This window comes from Euwallacea similis, chromosome 1, assembly GCF_039881205.1.
Source record: "Euwallacea similis isolate ESF13 chromosome 1, ESF131.1, whole genome shotgun sequence".
In the NCBI taxonomy this organism is placed as follows: Eukaryota; Metazoa; Arthropoda; class Insecta; order Coleoptera; family Curculionidae; genus Euwallacea; species Euwallacea similis.
Window position 1 is genome coordinate 2,452,940 of NC_089609.1, and position 23,894 is coordinate 2,476,833.

At 36.6% G+C, this 23,894-nt stretch overlaps 2 protein-coding genes across 2 annotated transcripts; one reads left to right on the forward strand and one right to left on the reverse strand.

The window, feature by feature from the left end:
* The first annotated feature begins 155 nt into the window (after window positions 1-155).
* On the forward strand, window positions 156-22,163 carry Clic (chloride intracellular channel protein 5). Its single transcript, XM_066398048.1, has 5 exons — window positions 156-398; window positions 14,513-14,779; window positions 16,657-16,819; window positions 19,821-19,935; window positions 20,398-22,163. The coding sequence occupies exons 1-5, from the start codon at window positions 327-329 to the stop codon at window positions 20,558-20,560; spliced, it is 780 nt and encodes a 259-aa protein (XP_066254145.1). The 5' UTR covers window positions 156-326; the 3' UTR covers window positions 20,561-22,163.
* A 4-nt stretch (window positions 22,164-22,167) lies between these two features.
* Window positions 22,168-23,690, reverse strand: LOC136414191 (mitochondrial coenzyme A diphosphatase NUDT8). The gene has a single exon (XM_066398063.1). It carries the CDS (start codon window positions 23,548-23,550, stop codon window positions 22,831-22,833), a length of 720 nt encoding a protein of 239 aa, XP_066254160.1. The 5' UTR covers window positions 23,551-23,690; the 3' UTR covers window positions 22,168-22,830.
* Between the last annotated feature and the right edge of the window lie 204 nt (window positions 23,691-23,894).

A 23,894-nucleotide genomic window follows, 5' to 3' on the forward strand; every position in this document is an offset into this window, starting at 1 on the left:
ACAGACATCTAGTTATTACAGCTTGCACTACACGCAACGATCGATGTGCCAGGAAATCTCTGTTGAATATCCATTTAGTCTGCGAGATGTAGCCACATAAATTTAAAGTTTTCTAACTAATGTCGTTTACTGTCACTGTCGCTGTCATTGTCACTGTCAGTTAGGTTAGCCAGCGGCCAGCGAATCAGTCAAGAAACACGAAATTTCAATTCAATCTAGAATTAAGTCAGTCAAATTTTCCTCATTTACGTGATACGCGGTTGGGGATTGTGTGTTAAAAGTGCCTATTTTTTATATAAATTTACTGGATTTATACTGCTTTTACAATGGCGGATGAAGTAAATGAAAACGGACACCAAGAGAATGGCGACGTTCCAGAAATTGAGCTCATTATTCGGGTAAGTCCTAAATTGTTACCAGGAGTTCTACAGAGTGTTGCTCAGGGCGTGACAAAATAACTGCAAAAAGGTACCTTTTGTGGCTTTTTCTTATCTTGGATATGGTTCTTAGGTGTTTTCGTGCAGGTTAATTTATAGATGTTTTTAAATTAAACTTTATATATAAGAAAAATGGAAAAAACAATACATAATTAAAGTTTGACCTTGGATTATGCCAAATAAATATTTTCTCCTGTTTGTTCAGATGCTCCTACACAGATAAATATTCAGCAGAATCCACCACATTATTTTGTGGTTGAATTACTGAGTGCACTAAAAAAAATAGTTATGGGGAGAGTTTATCTTGTTGGGTTTTCCTGATAGTTTACTCACATGTGGATGCAAATGCATGTGTAGATATCTTAGAGAGAATAACTGCTAGAGTTCTCAGACCTCTAGACAGTTGCCAGTATACTAGCATGTCATAACTTCATTCTCGCATACTGCCAACTATAAATGATAAGCTGTGGATAAAGATATAAGTTGAGGTATAAGCTCCAAATCATTCCTATAAGTAATTTGCTATGGCATTTCTGGTGCTACTGGAAGATTTCTACCAAAGAGCATGCATAAGCATTTAAAAATGTTTAATTACTAGCCTAAGCAATTACTGCAAGGTACTAAATTATAGCAATTTGCTTCATATGAACAGAAATTTCTGTGGTAAATAAAGTAAGTCAGTCAGTAACTCATTTAGGTAGAAAATGATGTAAAAAATTAAAGTAGTAATCTTATAACTTGTTTTAGTGACTTGCACAGAGAACTAGTAAAGACCTATATCTTTTAGGCTACTTAACTCTAGGGTTTGTTTACATTATAAATTCAAAGCTTATCCAGTATTACTCCTAGAATAATCTATAGTTAAAACTGAGGTGAGAAGAGAATTACTGATTTATTCAGATATAAATACATGCTGGAGATACTTCCAAGGTATTTTGGTGTACATGTTTAATCTGGGACACCTTATACCAGTTTGTACTTAGGTAAAATATTGGTACTAAGTTAGAAAAAAATTAAATATCTCTGTTTTTTTTTTTTAATATCTTTGAAAGCATTTTATTTATTTACCAACTCACAGTCCAACCTTTTTTTTTTTGTTAGTTGAAGATCTCATTGGTGAAGTACAAATTAAGTGAGTAAAATTTGAAGAATATTGTAAAAATAAGTCATCCTAGAGAACTATTTTTTGCAGGAAATTTCTGTTCTAATAAAAAAATAAATTTGCTCATAAGTTGTGTTGTTAATGATAAAAAAATGGTAAAAAATTCTAAATGCCAATGAAGCTTTCATAACATAATATTTTATCTCATTATCTCCATTTTTCAAGAATCAAAAAAAAATTATATTATTAAGGTAGATTGAGGAATAACTAGGCCTAGAGAGGTAAGCATTGTGATAGGTTAAATATGCTAGTTTATATCTATAACAGTTTCTCAAAATTTTTGCCCAAATCGTTTCAATTGTGACTGAAAAAGACTTTTAGAAAATAGATTCTTGTCATACCACCTCATGTCTGGCTACTTACAACTTAGGTACCTTAGTACCGAGCTGGATACTTACCCTTCTGAAGTAAGTGCATTATTTTGCACATAACAATAAGAAATGTGAGCAAAATTTCTCTATAAATCTGCAAAATAATGCTATGAAAAGAGTTTAGGTTTTTCTAAGGTTTTTTTTGCATTTGATGATGGTCAATGCAGCTATGGGATATGAGCAAAGCTAAGGCAGCAAAGAAAAAACGGGGGATATTCACTGAATTAATCAGCATTGACTAGTATTTTCTAGTCGAAGGAATAAAAGCGGCTTCTATATTTAGCCAAATTTCCAGTAAACTAATAATTTCATTTGTTTGCTGGTTGACCGACAATTTACAAATATATTATGCAGACCCTCAAATTTGAATTGTCCCGACATTATTTAGACAACTTAAGATTTATGAGATTTGTGTAAGAATTATCAGAGATTTATGTTATTTGCCATGCTTTGCAATAATTGACATAGTCGTTGAAGTTGAATGGGTTTAAAATTCAACACTCGGTGTGACATATTCACCTTGCTATGGTAAATTTGTAATGACTTTCTAAGCCTTTAAAAATAGCTCTACAATCCACATATTAATCATTTTAATCCCAAATGTACACAAAATCCCATTTGCTAATCCTGTATTAAATTCGATTTAAAAATTACTAATTGTTCAGAAATATATCAATGATAGAGAAAGTGTGTTTTTTACACTAATAATAATTATTAATAATTATTCAGAACAAATGTTTTACGACTTATTCTATTTTTCCATTGATAACGAACTCAACAAGGTGTCTTTAGTACCTACCTAATCTATTTAGGAATATATACCTATTTATATGGGTTTTATCCAGGGTTTTATCAAAGGCTTTTGACAAATAATTTAAACTCCTTTATAAATCCTCAAGTTCTTACTAATATCATTGAATTCGTCATCAAATAACATTTATTTGGCAATCAACGCACATTACACATTTGTTGTATTTTGTCATCAAGGTAAAACATATTAATAGTAATTGCTCTTTGTATGGAGATATGCGTACCTCAGTTTCATTGTTATCTAATACTGTTCAAGACAATGATCATTGTATTTTAATTTTAATTCTAGAGAGAATAAAAAGAAAGGTATGTACCTATCGAGGTACATACTTTTGTCGAGCATTGAGGTGTTCAAAAAACCTTGTTATTTGTTAATCCGGCAGATGAGTCAGCTCCAAGGTTTTTACTGAAGCTTCATCCTTTTTATGCGTGTTCTATTTTATGTGCATCAGATGTGTATCCTGTTTTAGGTGTTGTTACTACCCCCCTTTTTATAGAATTTCAGGTGTAATGTACTCTAGAAGAAAAAGTCGTGAACAATTTCCCGGATATACTGGAAATGTATCAATTATAAGTTAAATGTGTTATCTCCTGAAACATTTCTATAAGAAGAGATTCATATCTATTTCCGAAGGTATCTAAAAATTCAGGCAGTGAATATGTGGATGACCTTAAGCAAAAGAAATTATGTGAGCATGTGTCCATTTTCGCGTCCTGTCTGAAATACAGGGTGATAATTTTTATTTCTTCCTAATAAGTAATGCCGGAACGAACCTATATTAGGAAAACCTTGTATTTCAGAGAGAAAACGAACCCATCTTCATATGATCCTTTCTCTTAAAATCATCATCAGATCATCCCCTGAATTTTTGACATGCTATTATGAAACACTCTGTAGGTTTGATATTCCAGCTTTATGTGAGATTCTGCATAAAGGGTTATCGAGAAAGTTGTGTTGTCAATATATTTCAAAAACATTTCACACTGGTCACATAATCACCTGGTGTTGATTAGCTATCATAAAGCACTTATAGAGCTTGCTTGCGAATAAAATAGTAATTGAGAAGTCGTCTAAAAGCTCGTTAATCCCAGAATTAAAGTGAATAGTTTTACAGGAATCACAATAAAACTTGCAATAAGTAATCGCCTTAAAACACGTGTTTTACCCCGCTGTCACCCTCATTTGAGCCTTCCCGGACGCAGCATTGTTAGGAAGAAAGCGTTAATAGGCATTAATAAAAAAACCTAATCCAGGGTCTGATCGTATTTTTCGTGACTTCAATCCCATACCTCGTTTTATTCATTATAAAACTCTTCAACGAATACAATTAAAACCAGCAGCAGTCAGTTAAAACAGCGTGAGTCATGCCTGATGACATTCTATTTACTTACTCAGTTATTTATGAATACTTATTATTTCTCATATGCTCCTTGGTTACCTAAGAACTTTCAAGCCATAAGTACCATACCACTGTAACCTTGACATGGTAAATAAACGGTGAATATTGCTTGGAGAGTTCACTGTATTGACAATACATATATCTGCACATTCCGTAATAGGAGAGAATTGTGTAAGTGTCTTATAGGCCACTTATGTGTAATCGAGAGCCTTGATATTGCAGTTTCATATTGAAAATTTGTGAATGGCTACTTCAGTTGATTATTATTAATGGTACTGTTGTACGTACTAGCAACGGTTAACTTAAACTTGAAACAAATAGGTACTGCTACTCGGTAACCTGTGTAATTTTCGTTTTAATGGTCTGAGTATTTTCGGTGTTTTGCAAACAAATTGGTGTCTAGGCTTTAAGCTCATAAATTTCATGCGTTCCAGTTGGGTCTGCTGATACCAAATCTAACGGTACCCGTACAAACAAGACACATCCTAACTTTGATAACCCACATTCCGCAGGCAATTAACACAATTTACTGCGTGTAAGTGTTTCGTGATGTCAGTAATTAACAGGTGCATGACTGAATAACAACCACCAATTCATGTGTGTATTTTTCGTATGTCGGTTGCCACCGCATTTAAACGCCGCGACAGATGAGGTTCTCGGCAATGTGTCCTCAATTCAATTGTGGGCAGCATGCCGAATTTTCACCTTTAGAGTCTTGGTGCCCCTTTTTGCAAAGGTCTGGTCATTGAAATGCCCAATTGTGAGACGAGACCTGCAGAGATGTACGACCGATAAAACCTAAAGTTGAGGTCCAACGGGCCTCTTGTTGGATGGTTTGACCGAGCGATTGTCGCAAACTTATTCACTTGGACTTCACGAGTGTAACGGGTGATCATTAAAAAAAATGCAATACGCTGTTAACCGTAAACGTAGGACGCTGATTAAGCCATTTACTAGTTCCCATCAAGCATCCGACTCGCAAAAGATTGAGAGATGAATTTATCCAAGACATGCGTCCGATGTTTCAGGACCTCCCTTTACTATCCCATCAGATTTGTGTTACGTGTCGAAGTAGCGATGGTACCAGCTCAGATCACTCATTGTCAATTAGAATTTCCCCTGACTTCATCTGCTTTTGCACCAGTATTAGTGAACACTTCAAAATCTATTAACAAGCACGTCTGTTCCTGCGGAAACATCTCGTAACACCTAATCTTTTCTAGCAGAAATCAGGTCGGTTCGGAGCATGGCTCGATTTGCCTGTTCATAAAAGTTCATTTGTTATGACGGACCGATTAAAAAACGTGTCATATGCACCCATATCTCTTAATCTGACATACCATGACTCCGCTAGGAGACTGCAAAGGGAAAGGGTGTGTGCAACTAAAACCATGTAAAGCCATCATGGAATTATAGTCGGTATGACTCACCCAAGTGGCTTGTAATGCCAAGTCGGTATAAGCAGTGTCGTAAAATTTCATCATTTTGTGGTGTGGAGTTATTGGTGTTAAGTTAGCATTGCTTAGGTTATTGATTGTTTTAGACCACTTTGCAATGGAGCTAGATCAGTAGATATAACGAAAAAAATATTTAGAGTATCTCTGATATTAAGAGAGATGAGGTCGTAATTCCTGAATAAAACGTTATCTTTGCAATCCAGTATAGATTGTAAATTAACTCGCAATTTATATGTTCATGAAAATAGCGTTTCTTAGATTGTCTTTATTTAATTTTTTCTTAAAATTTGAAAACATTAACCCGAGTAGTTAAGCTTTTATCCTATAGTCATCATATTTTCAGCGTGTCTTCAGCTCTTCTTCCTTTTTTGTTTCTAAGTAAATCTTCTGAAGACGTCCGGTTTGAGTTTCGGTGGTGACTGAATAGCGTAGGATTACGCTATCGCGCCTATCCACCAAAAACCTCGGGTTTCCTTTTCCTGCAGTCTATAACAACCCGGAACTGTCCCTGGGGGATAAATCGTCACTGTCGAGGGACTTGGAGATTCAACTGTAAATTGCTTCAAGGCCCGGGATGATTATCATTCTTGAGTGGCCCACTCCTTTTCCTTAACCATCGCAAAAATGGCATTGCTACAACGGTCCACGTTGTTTGGTCTTCCAATATCTCGTTGGTGAGAGATGTTGAATTTGGGTTGCCCACACATTCTTTTAGCACGTCTCGCTGGTCTTCGAATAAGAGGAATTAGAAAATACACTGTTCTGCGACATCAACGACTTCGCAGTTCCCGTAATCCGGGCTTTCTGAGGGTGTACTTCTTGAAGCTGCCGTGTCCTAAGCGCTTGAATTAGATAGAAATTGAGGCGTCTATGTTTGCACGACGTCCATAGGTCTACGTCAGCGGTCAGTAGCTTGATCCACTGCCCCTTGTCCGCCAGTCATGTTCATCGTGTTTGCCACTTCTGGATGGTCGTTCGCCTATCACCATGCCTTTCTGCTTCCGTGACCCCAGGGAGAACACTGAACGTGGTGCGCTCCTCCAGGGAGAGATCGATTGGTGGAATTTCTACCAACACCTGGGTTGTCCTTAGAGATATCGTGCGACACGCACAGATGACCCGCATCAGGGTTTTCTTTTGCACGCACGAGAGCATCTGCTCGTACTTTCTAACTGTCATTATACCTCCTCAAATGGGGCCGGCATAGAAAATGGGCGATTGGATTACTTAGTAGAGCATTTGTCGTTTCAAAAAAGTCGACCGGGCTTTTCGGTTTGATGACTACTATTCGTGATTTACAGACGAGGGACCTCAACGAAGTACATCTAGAGCACACCCATATGTCCGGTGAATCAGGAAAGGGAGATTTTTTTACTTAATTTTTTTCCCTCACGAAGTGGATCATGTTGATCGCGTTAAGAATGACCAGCATGAGTGATGACTAAATGAAAAACAAATTCAAATCCTAATGCCAGTGGAGCTTAGGAAGATTCCAATTTCTGGAACGATACTTAGGTGCGAAATCAGTAAGGTGGGAATGACTGGAAGTAGGGTAGAAAAGCACTTAATTCTCCACAGAGAAAAATCAACCAAACCCAATCTTTCACGGGGAAAAACCCCTAACCCTCTGTCGAAGATTGAGGGTTTTCACGGGCGACTTCCCAAACCACTCACTCCTCTATGAAGAACAACAATGTCGTTTTTTCGCCGTTAAAATTCGACTGGCGCTCAAGAAACCAGAACTTTTGCCTCCCATTTGACTCGTGATCTTCAACAAAAATTGTTCACATGTCTTACATTTCTCGCCCAGTTAAAACAAATTTACAGACTTGTATCACAACTGGTATATTATGCAGTTTTATTGAGGCCAGATTTTAACAGACCCTGCAACTACCTCAGAATGGGTCGATAACCGTTTTAAAAAATATGTCGCCGTTTCTGTTTAGCTTGGCGCTTTTATAGTTAAACTTAAAATTAAAATTTGCCAACTAATTGGTTTTTTGCCCGTGAAATTAATAAACAAATATCTGTCCATTATCCACTGTAATACTGAAAACTTTCAGTGGCGTGCTTTCTTAGTCGTTTTCTCCTTTTCGATTATTATACTTTTTTGCGTGCTTGTTTAATCAACTTCTTGACTTATTTAGGCTAAGCTGATATTCAATTTACTATTGGTTGCATCAGTTCCGAACTGCAGTTCCTACTTGCCTTAACTGCTTTGTGGGTTTTTACTCTAAACAAAAATCAATGGAATTTATATTAAACGGAAAGTTTTCTTTGTCCTTGTAATGGTAACAATGACTCCTTCACCATACAAGCTCAGCATGTTGTTTCGCTGCTTAAACACACACAAAATTCATGCACAGCATGCAAAGATACACACTTTTGTGTCGCAATTTAAATTCTCTAAGGATACGTTTTAAGCCTATTAGAAATGACTATATGGGTCGTCCATATCAGAAACAGTTTGAACAATCAGTTTCTTCAGCATAAATACCGGAGAAATGTTTCGGCTTAATGCGCTGCATTTGGTCGGTTTTTTCTGTGAATTATGTTTACAAGGCGGAATGGTTACATTAGAACCGTCGTAGCAGATGTGGTTTACATGGCTGTGAACGAAAGTCGTTTCTTGCGGTTTTGATCTGTTGATAAACCGAACAACGGTTCTTATTATCAGAGTTTATTGTGTTATAGAAACCGCTTGAAGAAATTCGAGCATTCGACTGAATTTGTTAACGTCCTAGAGGTCGAAATTTCATTTTTTCTGACGGTTTTCATCCGTCGTGAACAACGATTTTTTAACTGAACAGGGGAAATAAATCTTGGTCTGAAATTCTCTGTCTTTTTTGCGAATAAAATGTGCGTAAAGTGATGAACACGAAATTCGAGCGAAATGAAATTGTTCATACTCATTAATCAAAGGGATAGTGACCTGTTTTCCTTATCAGAATTTCTACGTCACCGGTGTTAACCACTAATGTCTGTGCTTGCTTGCTTTTGTGTTTTCCAATCTTTGATCGTTGATGGAATTTCTAGACGATTTGCCCTTAGAACATGCCATCGTTTTCTCGACATCTTTTGTACACGCCTCATTAAGTGTCTGAGATACCGCCCAACTTCACCTATTTGTGGGTGTTCGAAAGTGCTTTAAATGCACTTGTCTCAACACTAGTTGAGAAAGTCGTACCGATCCCAAGCTGTAGTTCCAAGTCCCTTGGACCTAACGTGAAGTATCCAGGATCGATTGAGAATCCAAATCGCCCCTTTAGGTCTGACTTATTAATGTGCGGTTAACTTTAACTTGAAGTTAGCTTCCATAGAAATCAAAAATCTGGTCAATGCCCAGGCTTTGTGTCAGTGTTTCTGTCGCAATGTACGATTAATACAATCAACCCACAGCTGCATCCTCAGTAAATCTGTGCTAGGAACCTGTTAATGAAGAAACCGTGATAAAACTCATGAAGTGCCGGAAAGTCCTCATTGCAACACTATAAATTTTCCATTTCATTGGAAAATCCATGGAAAGTTGTATTGGACTTGATAATTATGAAAAAAGAAACGTTTTCTCATCGTCGGCTCAAACCAAGGACGGCTGAAATCTAGAATTGCTAGAGCCATTAATTTGTGAGCGGACTTATCTTGACAATCGTCTATGATTCGCGACTTATTTAAGTCAGTGACTGTTAAATTTTCAAAACTTAGTCGCCTGGAACTAGACCGGCAATACATGAATAGTTTCATTAGAGCCTTGAAAAATACATGTGAAAGCTCTCAAGGAAGTGTCAACAAAAGTCTTGTGACATGATCAGATTATGCCTCATGACAGTTAAGTGGAGGAACTGCAATTACTAACGGACCTCGAATGCAGTTAACTAATTTTGACATTTTCGTAATAATATCTTAGTAACAATTCAAAATTGATTAGGCCTGGATCTATTTAAACTGCAGGTCTGCAAATGCGTGGGAATATCTACGAAGTAGTTTAGTTCCAAGTAGTCCTCATTGCATCATCGCGTAGCAGATAATGGTTGCCCCTCAGTTGCTAAATTGATTCTTTTTTTTTCGTTTCTCTGTCGCCATTAGTATCACTTAACATCGTACCAGGTAGGTGGTTTCTGCGAATCCATCAGAAGTACCACCGACTACGTGTGCCATACGAACATTTTGATGGCCGCTAATGTCTCAAACAAAGTAACATTTCTGAGTCGCTTTTGGAAAGTTCACTGGTCTTTAGGCGTGAGCTAATTTCCTTGTTTGTGTTTATTTTCCCAGGTAACTGCGGTCTTCTTAAGCAATTTTGCCCGTGTAATAGTGATGAATACACACAAGATTCCAGTACTGCTTTCTGGTTAACCGTATTTGGTGTGAAAGTTATCCGGTGTTTGAGATTGAATCGAAAGTGATACTTTATTGTTTGTTTTTAAACCGTTTGTTAAATAATAGTATTCCTTCCTGTACCTCCAGCATAATTGCAAGATTATGTATCTGCCAACTCTTGCTTTTTAAATTAATTAGACACAGTTAAAACTGGCAGCTTATAGCACCAGTAGCTTGTGGAGTTATTTATAGACAAAATATTCAAATTTGCCTTTTTCCTAAATGGAGAATAAACTTTACACAACTTTAATTAATTTTAGGTATATTACCCAACTACTAGTTTTTATTACGGTATATTAAGCATGTAGCGTTATTAAGCAGGCAATTGCGCTTGAAGTGTAGTAGCTATATTTTTGGCCCAGTGACGCGTTAGGTACACGATTTATGGCTCCTTTAAGCAAATCAAAAACCTACAGAGTTAAAAACGAAACTTAGATGATCCAAAGCTTGTTGAAACACTCTGCAAGAGCTGGTTGCTCCCAACGGAATTCGCCAGTTAGAAATATTTTATTTTGTTCTCAGTGGCCGCAAAACGGTAAACGAATGTCATTAACACAGATATTTTAATTATGTCTATTATATTAATTTTAATTTACATCGGTCCAGTTATCTGCAATTTTAGCGTTTCAAACCTGCAGGTGAACATTTTAATTGAGTGCTGTAAGTACCGGAATATGCACGTAATGATAAAATGAACTATCGAGTAGTAATTAAACGATGGACTCTTCATAGATAAGATTTTAGAGTCTTTTTTTTTAGTTAATTACGTAATGCGACTCATATAAAAATAAGGCAAAATGCTTATAAGCTGATAGTTGTTAGAATGTAACAACCATTGTTTTACGACCCCCTTATAAATGGCATTTAAAGAGGACCCTTACTGGTCCGTATTAACCATTAATTAAATCATTTCAAGTATTTTGTGCTGCTGATAAGAGAGTGAAAGATAATGCAATTGTAGATATAGACTCCTCACGAGCTGAATAGACAATTTAGTATCTACGAGAAACACTTTGGAATCTTTGGAGTTTATCCAGCAGGTACAATGAGTGTGAAGTAAGTAATACACACATATTGTTTTATCATTTACCGATAAAATTGGGCAATCAATGATTTCTGGTCTGTGTGCATCACTGCCTCTGTTGGGCTATAGAAATTATGAAAAATTTAAGGATTTATATAAGAAAATGCAATATATGTAGAAACTTAAGGTTTGAGTTCGTTAACTTGTTTATCCACGGTACATTCTATTGATGCCACTCGGTATTCAACATGATGCTTAAAAAGCAAATATTGGCATAGTAACCTGTTGCCTACATTGCAAATGTATGTAGAAGTAATACATATTATTGAATATGCAAAATATGCAATATGTAATCCGTTCGTTGGTGTAAAAGCTGCGGAAGATTTTTCATGACTGGACGAAAGTGCATGATAGGAATTATACATTTTTGGGAAATGTGCCAACATGAGGATTTTTTTCAATTATTGTGATATATTTGGAATTGTCTGGTCTGAATGGTGGAAGTTTTTCAAAAAAAAAAACAAGATTAGAACTATGTAGGTATATAAATTTTTAGATTTGAATCCCGGCGAGAACCGTCCTGCAATATTCTACATATTCCCAATGCAGGTACTTTCATAAGAAAATAAAGTGTGGGAGCTCCAAAATGGCATTTTTCAAATTCACTTTTACTTAATGATCCTTCCTGATACAGAAAAAATTAAAAAATTATTTACTTTATATTTATTTATTTTTTACTGTCTGCGATCATTTAAAAAAAATCAATTTAAAACTTTAAATAAATTATCAATTGTCGTAGCTGTACAATGAATCCTTTAATAATATTGCCAAATTATTTTTCGAGAATTTAGTGTGATTTCGCGATACCTAGAGACCCTGACGTTCAGTATTCTCAAATACCAATCAACCTGAACTAACCATGGGATGTTTTGCACTTGTTTAAATGATTTTTTCATGTTCTTAATGAAACAACAAAATTTAAAAAAATATCTTTTGTTTTTATTTCTCTTGCCTGGAAGAGCCTGGAATTTTATAGTTTTTCAGCGTAGTCGATAGAACCTCTCGATATTTCCCTTCAAAAACAGAAATTGCATCTCAAGAGTCATAAAGTGAATTTTCGAACGTTAAGCGATGCTTAGAAACTCAGAAGAGAATTTCATACGTGAAACTTTAATTTTATAGCGAGAAATTCAGGAAATCGGGACCTAAAGCGTGTGTGTATGCACAAGTGTCGAAGTCGAGACTGCAATTATTGTACAAGGCCACGAGTTTGAACTACATACAGATTTTGGATACTGATTTGCCCCTTGAGTGTAACCCCGTAATTAAAAGTAACGAAGCGTGTCTAATAAGAAACATTCCCACACAGTATTTGGTTATTAAATGACCCAATTAGTCCGTAAGGGTACACGTCTCAGTACAACTACTTCCTCTTTTGCCATATCTCCAATCATATTTCCGACCACATCAACGTTTAAATCCCTGCAATGTGTCTTTTTCATCGGCCTTAGACTCCACGCGTCTCAATTCAATCTCAGCTTACCATTTAAAGAAGTTTTAGCAATTTTCAACGTCTCCTCCATTCCTTTTGGCTTCGAGTAAATGCACGGTGATCACTCCTAAATTTTTAAACTTCGCCGGAATGTATCTTTTAGGTGTCATGGTCTTAGCACACCTTAGGTATACCTTCAGGTAATATAAATATCATTGAAAGGTGACTGCTCCTCTGTTTTGCAACACGAAATATTACTCAAACTGTTATTTGTTAATTTTGGGGAGGATTCGGTTGATTTACATGTTGCAGTATTTGAACTATCACTGTAGGTGCGACTATAACGCTCGATGAAAGCTTAATGAAAGAAGTCGATAGTAATTTATTGCTCGGGCCCCAAATTGCCTTCTCATAAATATTATGGGTTTCTAATTATGGTATTTAATGGAATGCATTATTTATGTACGTTTCAGGTAATAACTAATTTATTACAGCTAACTAGTTTGTTACAGAAACTGATTAACGGTGATCATTTCTCCTGCAGTTACTGCTAGACTATGGAGTTTTCAGCTTGATTTGCTAACACAGGACTATGTTCATTATACTATTAAACTGTCTATTCCGGATAAATCCATTATTTATCGCAGGTCTAGTACACAAGCATGACCTCACATGCGATTAGGATCCGTAAAGGTGTTTCTCAATATGCGCTACTCCCGTAATCGCCGTAATAATGAAACGTGTAAGCCGGGCAAGTGTAACAATAAGTTACTCATAATTAAACGATCGAATAAATCCCAACCAAGTGATCATGCTATTAAAAATAGCAATGACCTATCCTCGACCATATATAAATATTGGGTTTGGAGATAACACTCCCACCGATATTGTTACTGTGAACGTATCCCAGAATGACTGAAGCTGCAAATAATATTGCTAAGGTGATAAAGGCAATGCTTTTCTTGTTGCGATGGCTGTAGATAAAACCGTCATTCGGAGGGCTTAAGGCGTTGGTAATCCATGTAGGAGAGCCAATGTAAAAGTAATTAATTTTGCAAGCAAATGACGAGAACGCGTCGTGGGGAAATTGTTAGTGAATTAAATTTAACAGATAGATGCGTTTTGGAGAATTTTTAGATTGCAGAAATCTTTCCAGGTGCCAGTTTCAGCTTGAAACACCGCCACGTTTATCCATACTCCACGATTCTAGTTAGATTTCAACAGAGCATTTAGAGCGAAACCTTAAATATTGAATATCTTCGATGTACACGAACAAAAACTGTCCAGTTTTTACAATTTACGTACACCTTTAAGCACGCATTATATGCTTTTTCCGCACTCATGCTTTTTCCACCACAAATGGTATTCGTTCATATTGCTCAGAATCATCGATAGTTCTCAATTCATTTGTTCCAAGAGGTGATCGTTAAACAAAAAACGCTGTAGTCCGTGGACCATAAAAATACGACGATGATTAAGCCATTCGCTTTTCGCCGTCAAGCATGTGAGACCTATAGCAGGAGATGGTCAAAAGCGAAATACTGCGGGAATGTCAAACATGCATTACTCTCATTTGATTGATATGAAGTGGATTTTCAGATTACGTTTTAGATATTTTCTGGCAATATGTATGACGACGGTATGACTAATAACTGGTAACAAATGAAATTATTTAAGACGTGCCTTCCTTCACGTGGCTCATACATATCCACGAATCAACAGATTGTTTTGTCCTTGTATAAATAACAGTGATACCACCCGAATTTGACATATGAGTGAAGTTGAAAATTTGACACTTGTCAGATCTATAACCTCATTAATGCGTCAAATCTGACAGCTATCTCTGTCCCCTATTTATACCAAAGCAAGATAATTGGTTTCCATGGCACCCAACGATTTTTAATAAGCCGAAGTAGCATTTACCTTCAATATGTATAGCTCATCACATATTTTCAAAATCTAATCAGCATCCCTTATATCAGGCGTCAACCATCGATGGGCGTCGCAAAGGTGCTTGTCTCTTCTGCCAGGAATACTTCATGGAATTGTACCTGCTGGCCGAGTTGAAGACCATCAGCCTCAAGGTGACGACAGTGGATATGCAGAAGCCTCCGCCCGATTTCAGAACCAACTTTGAAGCCACACCACCGCCCATCCTGATCGACCGAGGCATGGCTATTTTGGAAAACGAAAAAATTGAGAGGCATATTATGAAGTCCGTGCCTGGTGGGCATAATTTGTTCGTCCAGGTTAGTAGATTCAGTCTTTTGGATGCGGTAAAAATAGGAAATATTTTTTGTCAGTTTTAATTAATCTTTTTGATTGAGCGAATTGCCAGCGTTTCGCTCCTAAGAGCGATCATCAGACACAGAATTCGTCGGCCTATAGCGGTAACCTGCTCGGTCAAATTTTAGAGGAGAATTCAGGGAGCGATATTTCAAAATGTTTGATTAATAAATATCTTGAAAATTTTCCTTTTTTTATTATGAAAAAGGTGAAAAGGGTCAACTGTTACTGCCACGTATGTCACGCATTCAGTCTTTATTATGGAAGTATTAGAGAATGGTCCCACTTGCGGATGTATTTGTGGGCATATTTTAATTGACATCTTAACCGTCCATTTTGCTTCTGATGATGCCCATAGTGACGAAACACTACGCTTTCAATTTCAATGCTTTTAAGCGCCCTTTTACCTTCGTTTTCGTGCCGAAAATCGAACCGGTTGTAATCATTTCAAAAGATAGACTTGAAAAATTCAGATTAATCGTTGTGCCATTGAATTAACCTTTAGATTTCCGTGCGGTTATCTTGCGAGGTGAACACATTGCCGTTCAAAGCTATGTGGCAGCGCCATTGATTTTTTTCCAAGTACCACATCGCGCTTATCGTTATTTAGCGAGGTACTCCCTGTGTTTAAACCGCAAAAAGAGGCAGGAAAATGCAGGAAATCATCGCAACATATTTCATCTAATCAAATCTAAATAATTTAGTTTCTATAAGAGCCCAATGGCTTTCTGGATATCATCGTAGAACTACCTGTAGTAAACATTTGAAAAATTCCCAAGTAGTTTTTGTTTGCAATGTTCAGTGTCCTCGCCTTATCACGAAACCTTAATTATAATTCTTTAATTATGGTATTAATTGATCATTCATTACGTATAATTAACATAGAATGTGTCAATGGTGTTTTTTATCGGTAACCATTTTATTGCCAATATTGGGATTATTACGTAACTCATTAAGAAGCATTGGGTGCGAGTCTATGCAGTGCAGCAACGCGTCGCGGATCGTCGCAGGGTCAAACCCCACAGGCGCAGCGCAATCTCATCACAGGAATATATAGCTGTGGTGGCACTTTTTGACCCCTTAAATGGTTCTCATTCAATTAAAATTTCACGCTCACCACGGTCTTTCATGAAAGCGCCCTAGAAAGACCTTTTGCTGTTCGAAGGTTAACAGTAACCGTTCAGAATATTTGAGTTACTTTTAAATGTTCGCACTATGTTCTGTTCAACGCGTCTGGCCCTCCTTGCTGCATTCCCAATATTTCCTCCAATAACCATCTTACGTTTGCAGCAAAAGTACCTTTTTACACCTTTCGAATGCGTTCGCTTTCTTCTATTTGTTACTTCGCAAATAAAGGTCCTTAACCACTCCTATATGGATTTAATTCCATTTAATCGCGAACCTCGCTACTAGAAAATCACTACAAGTGCTACAAAAAAAAATGATTCACTTCAATTCTTCAGATATTTGCCATGGTAATGATGCAGTGAAATTGCTTCGTTTTGGTTTTCATTATTTTATTGTTACTCTCTCGCCATTATCAGATAAATCTATAACAGAAAACCGAAATATTACACGCTTGCAGTCAAGCTTGCAGCCGATATAACGCAATCAAATTTGCATTTTCAATGTAAATAAATAGACACAAATTGGTGGATGACTTGAGGCGTTAATGATTTAGTTCTGTTTAGGAACAATGCATGTAGCGATGGTATTTTATCACCATCTCGAAACGCATCTTGTCGGCCTAAGTGAACCGCATAGTTTTAATTAATATCGGAGTTTGTGTGCATATTTTAATTTATTTACGATGAATTATATCGTTTTTTTTCTCTTTCAGGACAAGGAAGTAGCAACTTTAATTGAAAATTTGTATACTAAATTCAAAATGTACGTAACCAAATACGAGTCACCGGACACGAAGGAAGCTAGCCAACCTCTTTTGTCCCATCTAGAAAGGATCAATGACTTCCTTGTCAAAAGGGGAACGAGGTTCCTAACAGGTAAGGCAGTCTTTTTCACTAAAATGTAAAATTAAACCGCCTTTATATCCCTCTCTATGCGTATTTCTGCTTCAATGAAGATAATTGCAGTTACGTCAGTACAGGGTGTCTCATCTAAACGTTTTGATTTGAATTTCTCTGCTTTATACCGGGCATAACAAAATAGAGGAAAGTGTCAATGTCAAAAGGCTTCGTGCTGGTTGTCAAGCTGAGGCTATTGACATGCGTGCGTTAAATCTTTTTCCCACGACCGTTGACAAAAATATGTATAGCACGCACTGAATGAGGGCTAGAAAATTATCGATATCCTGCAACTGTGCATTAGAGTCGAACCGTGCTAAGTGTCGACTAATCGCAAAGAAGCAATAGTTATTTGTATGTGTTGTTTTTGTCGGTTTTTTAGCATCACCATACGCACCAATATAGTGGCTTGGCAGAAAAATACTTTTCTTCCCTAAACGTTCTTCTTTGACGAGGCGCATTTTCAACTTACATATATGTCAACAAATAAAATTGTCGCATTTCGCAAGCTGAGAATCCAAAACTGACCCTTCAACGACCCACGCGTTCGCCACGAACCACTGTTTCGTGTGTATTTTGGATCGGCGGAGTAATTAGACCGCTGGCAATGCGATCACTCTCAACGGAGAACGTTACCATGAAATGTTAAACAACTTCTTTTGGACTCAAATTACTGCAATGGATCTCACAGACGTGTGGTTTCAACAGGACGGCGTGAGCTGCCATACAGCAAAACGAAGCAATAGAATTATTAAAGACGAAATTTCAAGGGAGAGTTATCTCGCGCCGCGGCGATGTGATGTGGCCGCCACGATCGTGCGATTTGAGGCCGTTGGATTTTTCTCTTTGCGGTTTTTTGAAAGGGAAGGTACCCAAGGGAAATAACCCAAGAATAATTCCTGAACTGAAAGGCGAGATTCAACGTGCCATTGATGAAATTGAGCCGCTCTATGCCAAGATGTCATTGAAATTTTCGGCAAAAGAATCAACGAGTGCGATCAATCACGAGAGGGCCATTTATCGGATATTGTGTTCCATCAATAACCTCCATATTTATACTCTTTATTACAATAAAAACATCTAAACTTTTGAAATAAATAATGCGTTCTTTTTGTTTCAGTTTTTTAAATAATCGGCCTTAATGGGACACCCTATACTAAAACCCTATTTCTCTACATGAAAATGGCCAAATCAGAACAACGTCGTTCTCTCTAATAATATGATATAAACGCTCAGGCGCGTTAAATATCACGTCATCAATTATTCTTTCTGTGTATTATTCGTCTCGAAACTGCAAGTAACTTATGTCTACACTCAAATTGTAATACATAATGTAAACCTTCCACCCGACAATAATGGGAATATGACGATGCTATAGCTGGCTGCTTAAACGAGCTACAAAAGAAGTGGAAAATTCCGCGTTTAACCAATTGATATATATATCTTTAAATCACTGAACACCCAGTACCATTAAAAAGCATTTAAAACATTTTTTTGCACTTTCTGAGAATCTGGCTTTTGTTGCCTTAAAGGAATAAAAACCACACTGAACACTTGACCTCACTATTTATTTACAATATATATTTTATTATTTAAATATATTATATTTATATTATATTTATTATTATTTATAATATTTTATTTACATTTTTGCTAAGCAAACGTTACCTCGACGGTACATAAACAAATATTTGTTTGTTAACAATTATTAATCTTCAGGATGTGGTAAATATTGAACTTGGTAGTTCTCTGCGAGTAGACATTAAATGATATCACGAACCAGATAAATATCCTTATAACCATATCAGGTTTACGCATTATACAGTGTGTCTTATCCATCAGTTATTTACCTCGACCTGCATAAAAAACAACTTTCCTCTTTCGTTTGAGGGAAGAAAACAGCACTTTTGCGCCGTAGTAAAGAAACAACTTTTACTCTCTGATCAACGTTGAACTAGTGAATGGTGATTTTCTCCGAAAAAATCCCATTCACTTGCTATAGCTATGACATCCATTCTGTGAATATTCCACGCTGTGCGTGGTCTGGTAGCTTTAAATACTGGGTCAATTTAATCTTGTAAGCTTGCAAATGTACAATTTTAGTTCAAATTCGCTGTCAACTGTTTCATGAAATTCCCAATTGCCGAGAACGATGCAGAATCGAGGTGGAAGGATTTTGGTCAACATTGTCGCAATGTTTTCATTAGACTGTACTGCACGATCATGGGCTGGTCTCTTCTAGGTTTGAACCGATCTAAACGTATAAAATTTCTCAGTTAATCAGACCATTGTACTGGGAAAAATCCACGATATTTTCGAATCGTCTCCGCGAAACTCACCATTTCGATAGTGAATTTTCACAATTTCTCTGCGTCACGCGTCCGCACAATTCTCCATAATTAAGCCCTAATGTTTACACCTCACAGCTATACGAGTGGCGCAAGAAAAATGGTGATAGATTCAAAACGATCGGTCTTAATGGGACTGTGATCGAAAACGACAAGGTGTCCGAGTGGCACTTGCTATTGAGGTTTTGCCATCTTCAACAATTCCTTACATTTCCTCCGGATTCCATTCCTTAGTTTAAAATTATATCGAAAATCGCCAGTCTATTGTGCGATATTCGCTGATTGCTCCTACTTTGCTTAAGTATTATTAACCCGGATATTTCCTTCATATGTTAAATTGTCCATTTGAGGAATGCAATTATCGAAAAATTGCAGCGGTAATTGCTCGGCATTCGTGCTCCAAAGTTAATAGATAATTTTGCATATCAGTGAGTTTTCTTGAAAAAGTGCATTTTGCACTTTAATCGCTATTACCCCCGACAGCTACCTCCCCGGTGCTAACTATTGTTGATGTCACTTTGGTCACTATCTGATGCTGACCGGCATTGACAGAAATTAAAACTTTTCCGTCTGATTTTTTACTAAGTTGAAATAACCTGAATTGACCTGAACTAACCAGCGGTAATTTTTAGGTGATACTATGTCCTGCTTTGATTGCGAATTGATGCCACGATTGCAGCATATTAGGATTGGTGCTAAGGCCTTTAGGAAGTTCGAAATTCCCACCAAATTTACCGGTTTGTGGAGGTGAGTGGTACTTTACGAGGTTTGAAATTCGGGCGTAATTCGTCATCAGATTATTTGGCTACAAATGTGGACATACGACGTAAGTACGTTTAAGTAGCCCCGATTTGTAGGAATTTTGTGGGCCAAATTTTGCCAAAATTGTCAAATAGCTGTCAACTACTGTCATTGTCATTTATCTACAATGGGGTGGTGAATAAAGCCCTACCCCTTTTTTTGAACCTCATAACATGGTGCATGATAACTAAAGACACTGTTTTGATACAATCTTTGGACGATATTTCTCGTTCAGGGTAGCTGCTAACGGTTTTTTTTTAACATTATCCACGCAGCAAACCAAGTGTGAATAGTCCTCGAGAATTTCCAACTTCTGTTAAATTTACGTAACATAGTATGTCACCTATTCTGTAATTCTTGAAATGTCATAGAATCTCATAATTTATGTTCGACCACGTTGAATTTCAGGTACATGACGAACATGTACGAACTAGAGGCCTTCAGACAGAGCTGCCCTGCCGATCAGGACATTATCAGTCACATTAAGAACCAACTGGGCCTCCGAACAACCGCCAGAATAGAACTGGAAATGCCGGTCTTCACGACCTCCATTCCTATTTTAGACTCATAAAGATATTTCACTTGTCACTTTAGTTTAACGCTTGACATCTACTTTGGTTGCTCGCAAGTCAATCTTGCTGTTAACTGCAGTAGATGTGCGTTATTTGTTGATCCTTGTTAGAGTCAAAATTTATGCTTTTTCGTGCTTCTGCGAGTGATTAACAGCAGTAAAGGGTTAAGGAACACTTTTTGTATATGAAGCTCTAACACAATCATGTTTCGTAGTTTCGGCGAGCTAAAGCTAGATTTTGTTTAGGGATCGATCGATTATTAATGTGCTGTCAACATTAACTAGAAGCTAATTCCATAGAAGTATCATGGAAATGTTAGCCAAATTCTTGGTTTCTGTGGCCTAATGTCAAAGTTAACAGAACATTGATAGTTTGATCCTTGTTGGATTACCTACTTTCCTATTTAACTGCCACTTGCGAAATTTATTCAATACGAGCTAAAATTGGCGGCTTTTGCAGTATTTTTTTGTTTTGTTGGAATTTTGTAGTATTTTCTATGTAAGTTATTATTATTGAAGAAATGGTCGATTGTTATGGAGTAGTATAACAGGAAAGGACTGGTCGAAAATACCAATCGGCATTATAAGTTCACGTGAAGGCGGAAAAACCCTGGTGTAAATATTTGTTTACATATTATATTTCTGATATGATACAATCATGGAAATACTAAATGAAGATGTATTGCAATTTTCGGTTCGTTGGAAATTTTCCTGTTTTCCGTAGGTTGCATATGTTCTTATGGTGGTAGCAAGGCTAAAACTAACAAGGAAGTGTTTGTACGGTTGATTGGACATGTGAGGAAAAATTTGACGGTATTTCCGCAAAGTTGCAGTAGTAGGTAATTAACGGAAATGCAGTTAAATTTTTCCTCACATGCTAAAACTAACGTTATTTTATATAATGTTTTCAATTCTTTTGTGTACCGGGTGATAAATATTGATTGCAGTCCGATTGTGTCAACATAAACGAACCATAGAAAACTTCAATTTTTTTGCCCCTGGTATGCTTTTGTATTGTATGTTGATATCACGTTGTCTTATAAAAATAACGTAAAATCTACGTGAACGTCACCTTCCACATGGACAACCCATATTCAGTTACTGACGTCTTATTATGGAGGTCTAGACAAAAAACTTTATTCTTATCGAATTTAGAAGTTCTTTACTACTGAGATCGTTCCGTTTCGCCCGGTATACTAACTGAATAAAACGTTCCCAATCACTATTACCAACATAGCTATTAAGCAAAAGAAGCTTCATATTTTTAATTTTTGACATTTTTTCAGAAAGAACCTCGTTATTTAAGATTTATTTTTTCAGAAGTATTTTACATGCTGTAAGCAGTATATTTGCTATGTTAAGGTATATCATTAATTCGTTATTCTTATGTATGTATTTATGGGTTGGCTATTGGGAAGGCCACTTAAATGTGGTTTTTCGCGTAGCCGATCAAATGCTGCTGTGCAATAGCATTTGACCTGTAAACAGCCTTCCAAATAATAATTGTTTTTGATGATATTCACTTTTAATGTCTTTTATAAACAGTTTCAAATATTGCACAGTGGCATATCTTTGATTAAAATAAATAAAATTTCAGATTAAATATTTTTGTTTCTCCTCTGGATCTCCTCTTCGCGCTTTCGTACTGAAATAAGAGGGATGGGTATACTTGAAAAATGTTATCCTTGAGAAAGTAGGTATCATTTATTTTGGCTTGCTCTTCACAGTTACATAAAGAAAAAATATACTCTGCATATGTATACATTGATATACACCATCTTTACCAACCAGATTATAATAAAAAGTTAAAAACAACTACACATAGGCCAAAGAAAATAACATGTGAATAAGGTTTTTAATCAAGCAGCAAAAATTGATATCACTTCCCTCTTAACCTGAACTTTCACAAAATAGAAATTCAGAAACCAGCTTAGAAGACCACTCACAAATATCTTACACTACTATTAGACTTTACCTTATTTTTCCATTATTTTCATTCAATTTGTCTATATCTGCCTATAACTGAATATTTACTAAGGTTTCTGAATTTCAAGTGTGTCGATAAAATAAGGTACCTACATATTTGACTAGGCACTGAACAGTAATATGTTAATAAAATAAAAACTTGTTAACCTCATAACATAAATAAAACTATATTGTCAAATTTGATCTAATACAACAAAAACAATTACCACAACAATTTTAAATAATAGTTAATAAATAAAATTGTTTACATAACCATAGTAGGTACTAAACTAGAATGTCCTGTCTTACCTTGAGGTGTGTCTGGAAGTCACTGACTTTACAAGGTGCACATGTTTAATGTTATGGGAATATGCCTGATGGGGTAGTAAGCTACTTAAAAATCGATGAGTTAAGAGCGCTGTAAGTCCCCAGATTCTCAATTTCCCACCAAGGAAAACCGGCATAGAGGCAAAAACACCTCTAAATTGTGTGTATCCTATATTTTGGGGCTTGCATAATTCTTCAAGGGAAACTGTGAAAACATCTTCAACTTCCGAAGGGTTAACTTTGAGTCTTTGGGTTTTGTACTCGCCTTTTATCTTGCCAATTACAGCGGTTACATCAGTTTCCTGTTTAGTTACTATCACATTGCTACTACCCCATATTTCAATATCATCTCCTTCGATGCCCAGTTCTTCCTCAGTTTCTCTCAATGCAGTCTCTTCCAAATTCTTATCAGTCACATCTTGCATGCCCCCAGGAAAACTCACTTGACCGCGGTGGGATTTCAAATTTGCCGCCCTAAGGGTGTACAGTACCTCCACCTTTCCGTCGATGAGACAAAGCGGAATCAACACGCCAGCGCGCTTGGTTGGTTGGTGAGGGATCATCCTTATCGCCTTCATGGACGAGAATTTGGCCACCGTTTTTTTAACATTTTCCTCACTAAAAATAGACTCTGGAGAATATAGACTGGAATATCGACAGCCGATTGATTTTAATACAGAGCCACGGGATTTAATCATAGTTTAAAAATGTAGAAAAACGGCATTACACGAGCACATTACTTCAAATTTGTTATTGTTTGACTGAATTCCGTCATTTCTTTGACTTAAGTCAGCTGATTCTGACGTTAATTGAAATTAAAGGCTTTTCAATATTAGTCTGCTCTGTGTTTGACCGCGCGGTTTTTCTCCCATACCTTTCCAACTAGAGATGTGTTAAAGTAAGAACAAAAACCAAATAATTGAATACAAATTTTGCTTTATAATTCATTTTTAGAGGTCTGACAAATTTGGTAAAATTGTTGTGTTCTTGTGCTGACTTTTGAGGCCAAAGGCCCATCAAACTTGCAATATGATGATCTCTG

Excerpts from the sequence above, each read along its gene's own strand:
- Clic (XM_066398048.1), top strand. The coding sequence starts at position 327 with ATGGCGGATGAAGTAAATGAAAACGGACACCAAGAGAATGGCGACGTT. Across the intron at positions 14,780-16,656 it reads GGCATAATTTGTTCGTCCAG|GACAAGGAAGTAGCAACTTT; the intron begins GTTAGTAGATTC and ends TTTCTCTTTCAG. Across the intron at positions 16,820-19,820 it reads GGGAACGAGGTTCCTAACAG|GTGATACTATGTCCTGCTTT; the intron begins GTAAGGCAGTCT and ends GGTAATTTTTAG.
- LOC136414191 (XM_066398063.1), bottom strand. The coding sequence starts at position 23,550 with ATGATTAAATCCCGTGGCTCTGTATTAAAATCAATCGGCTGTCGATAT.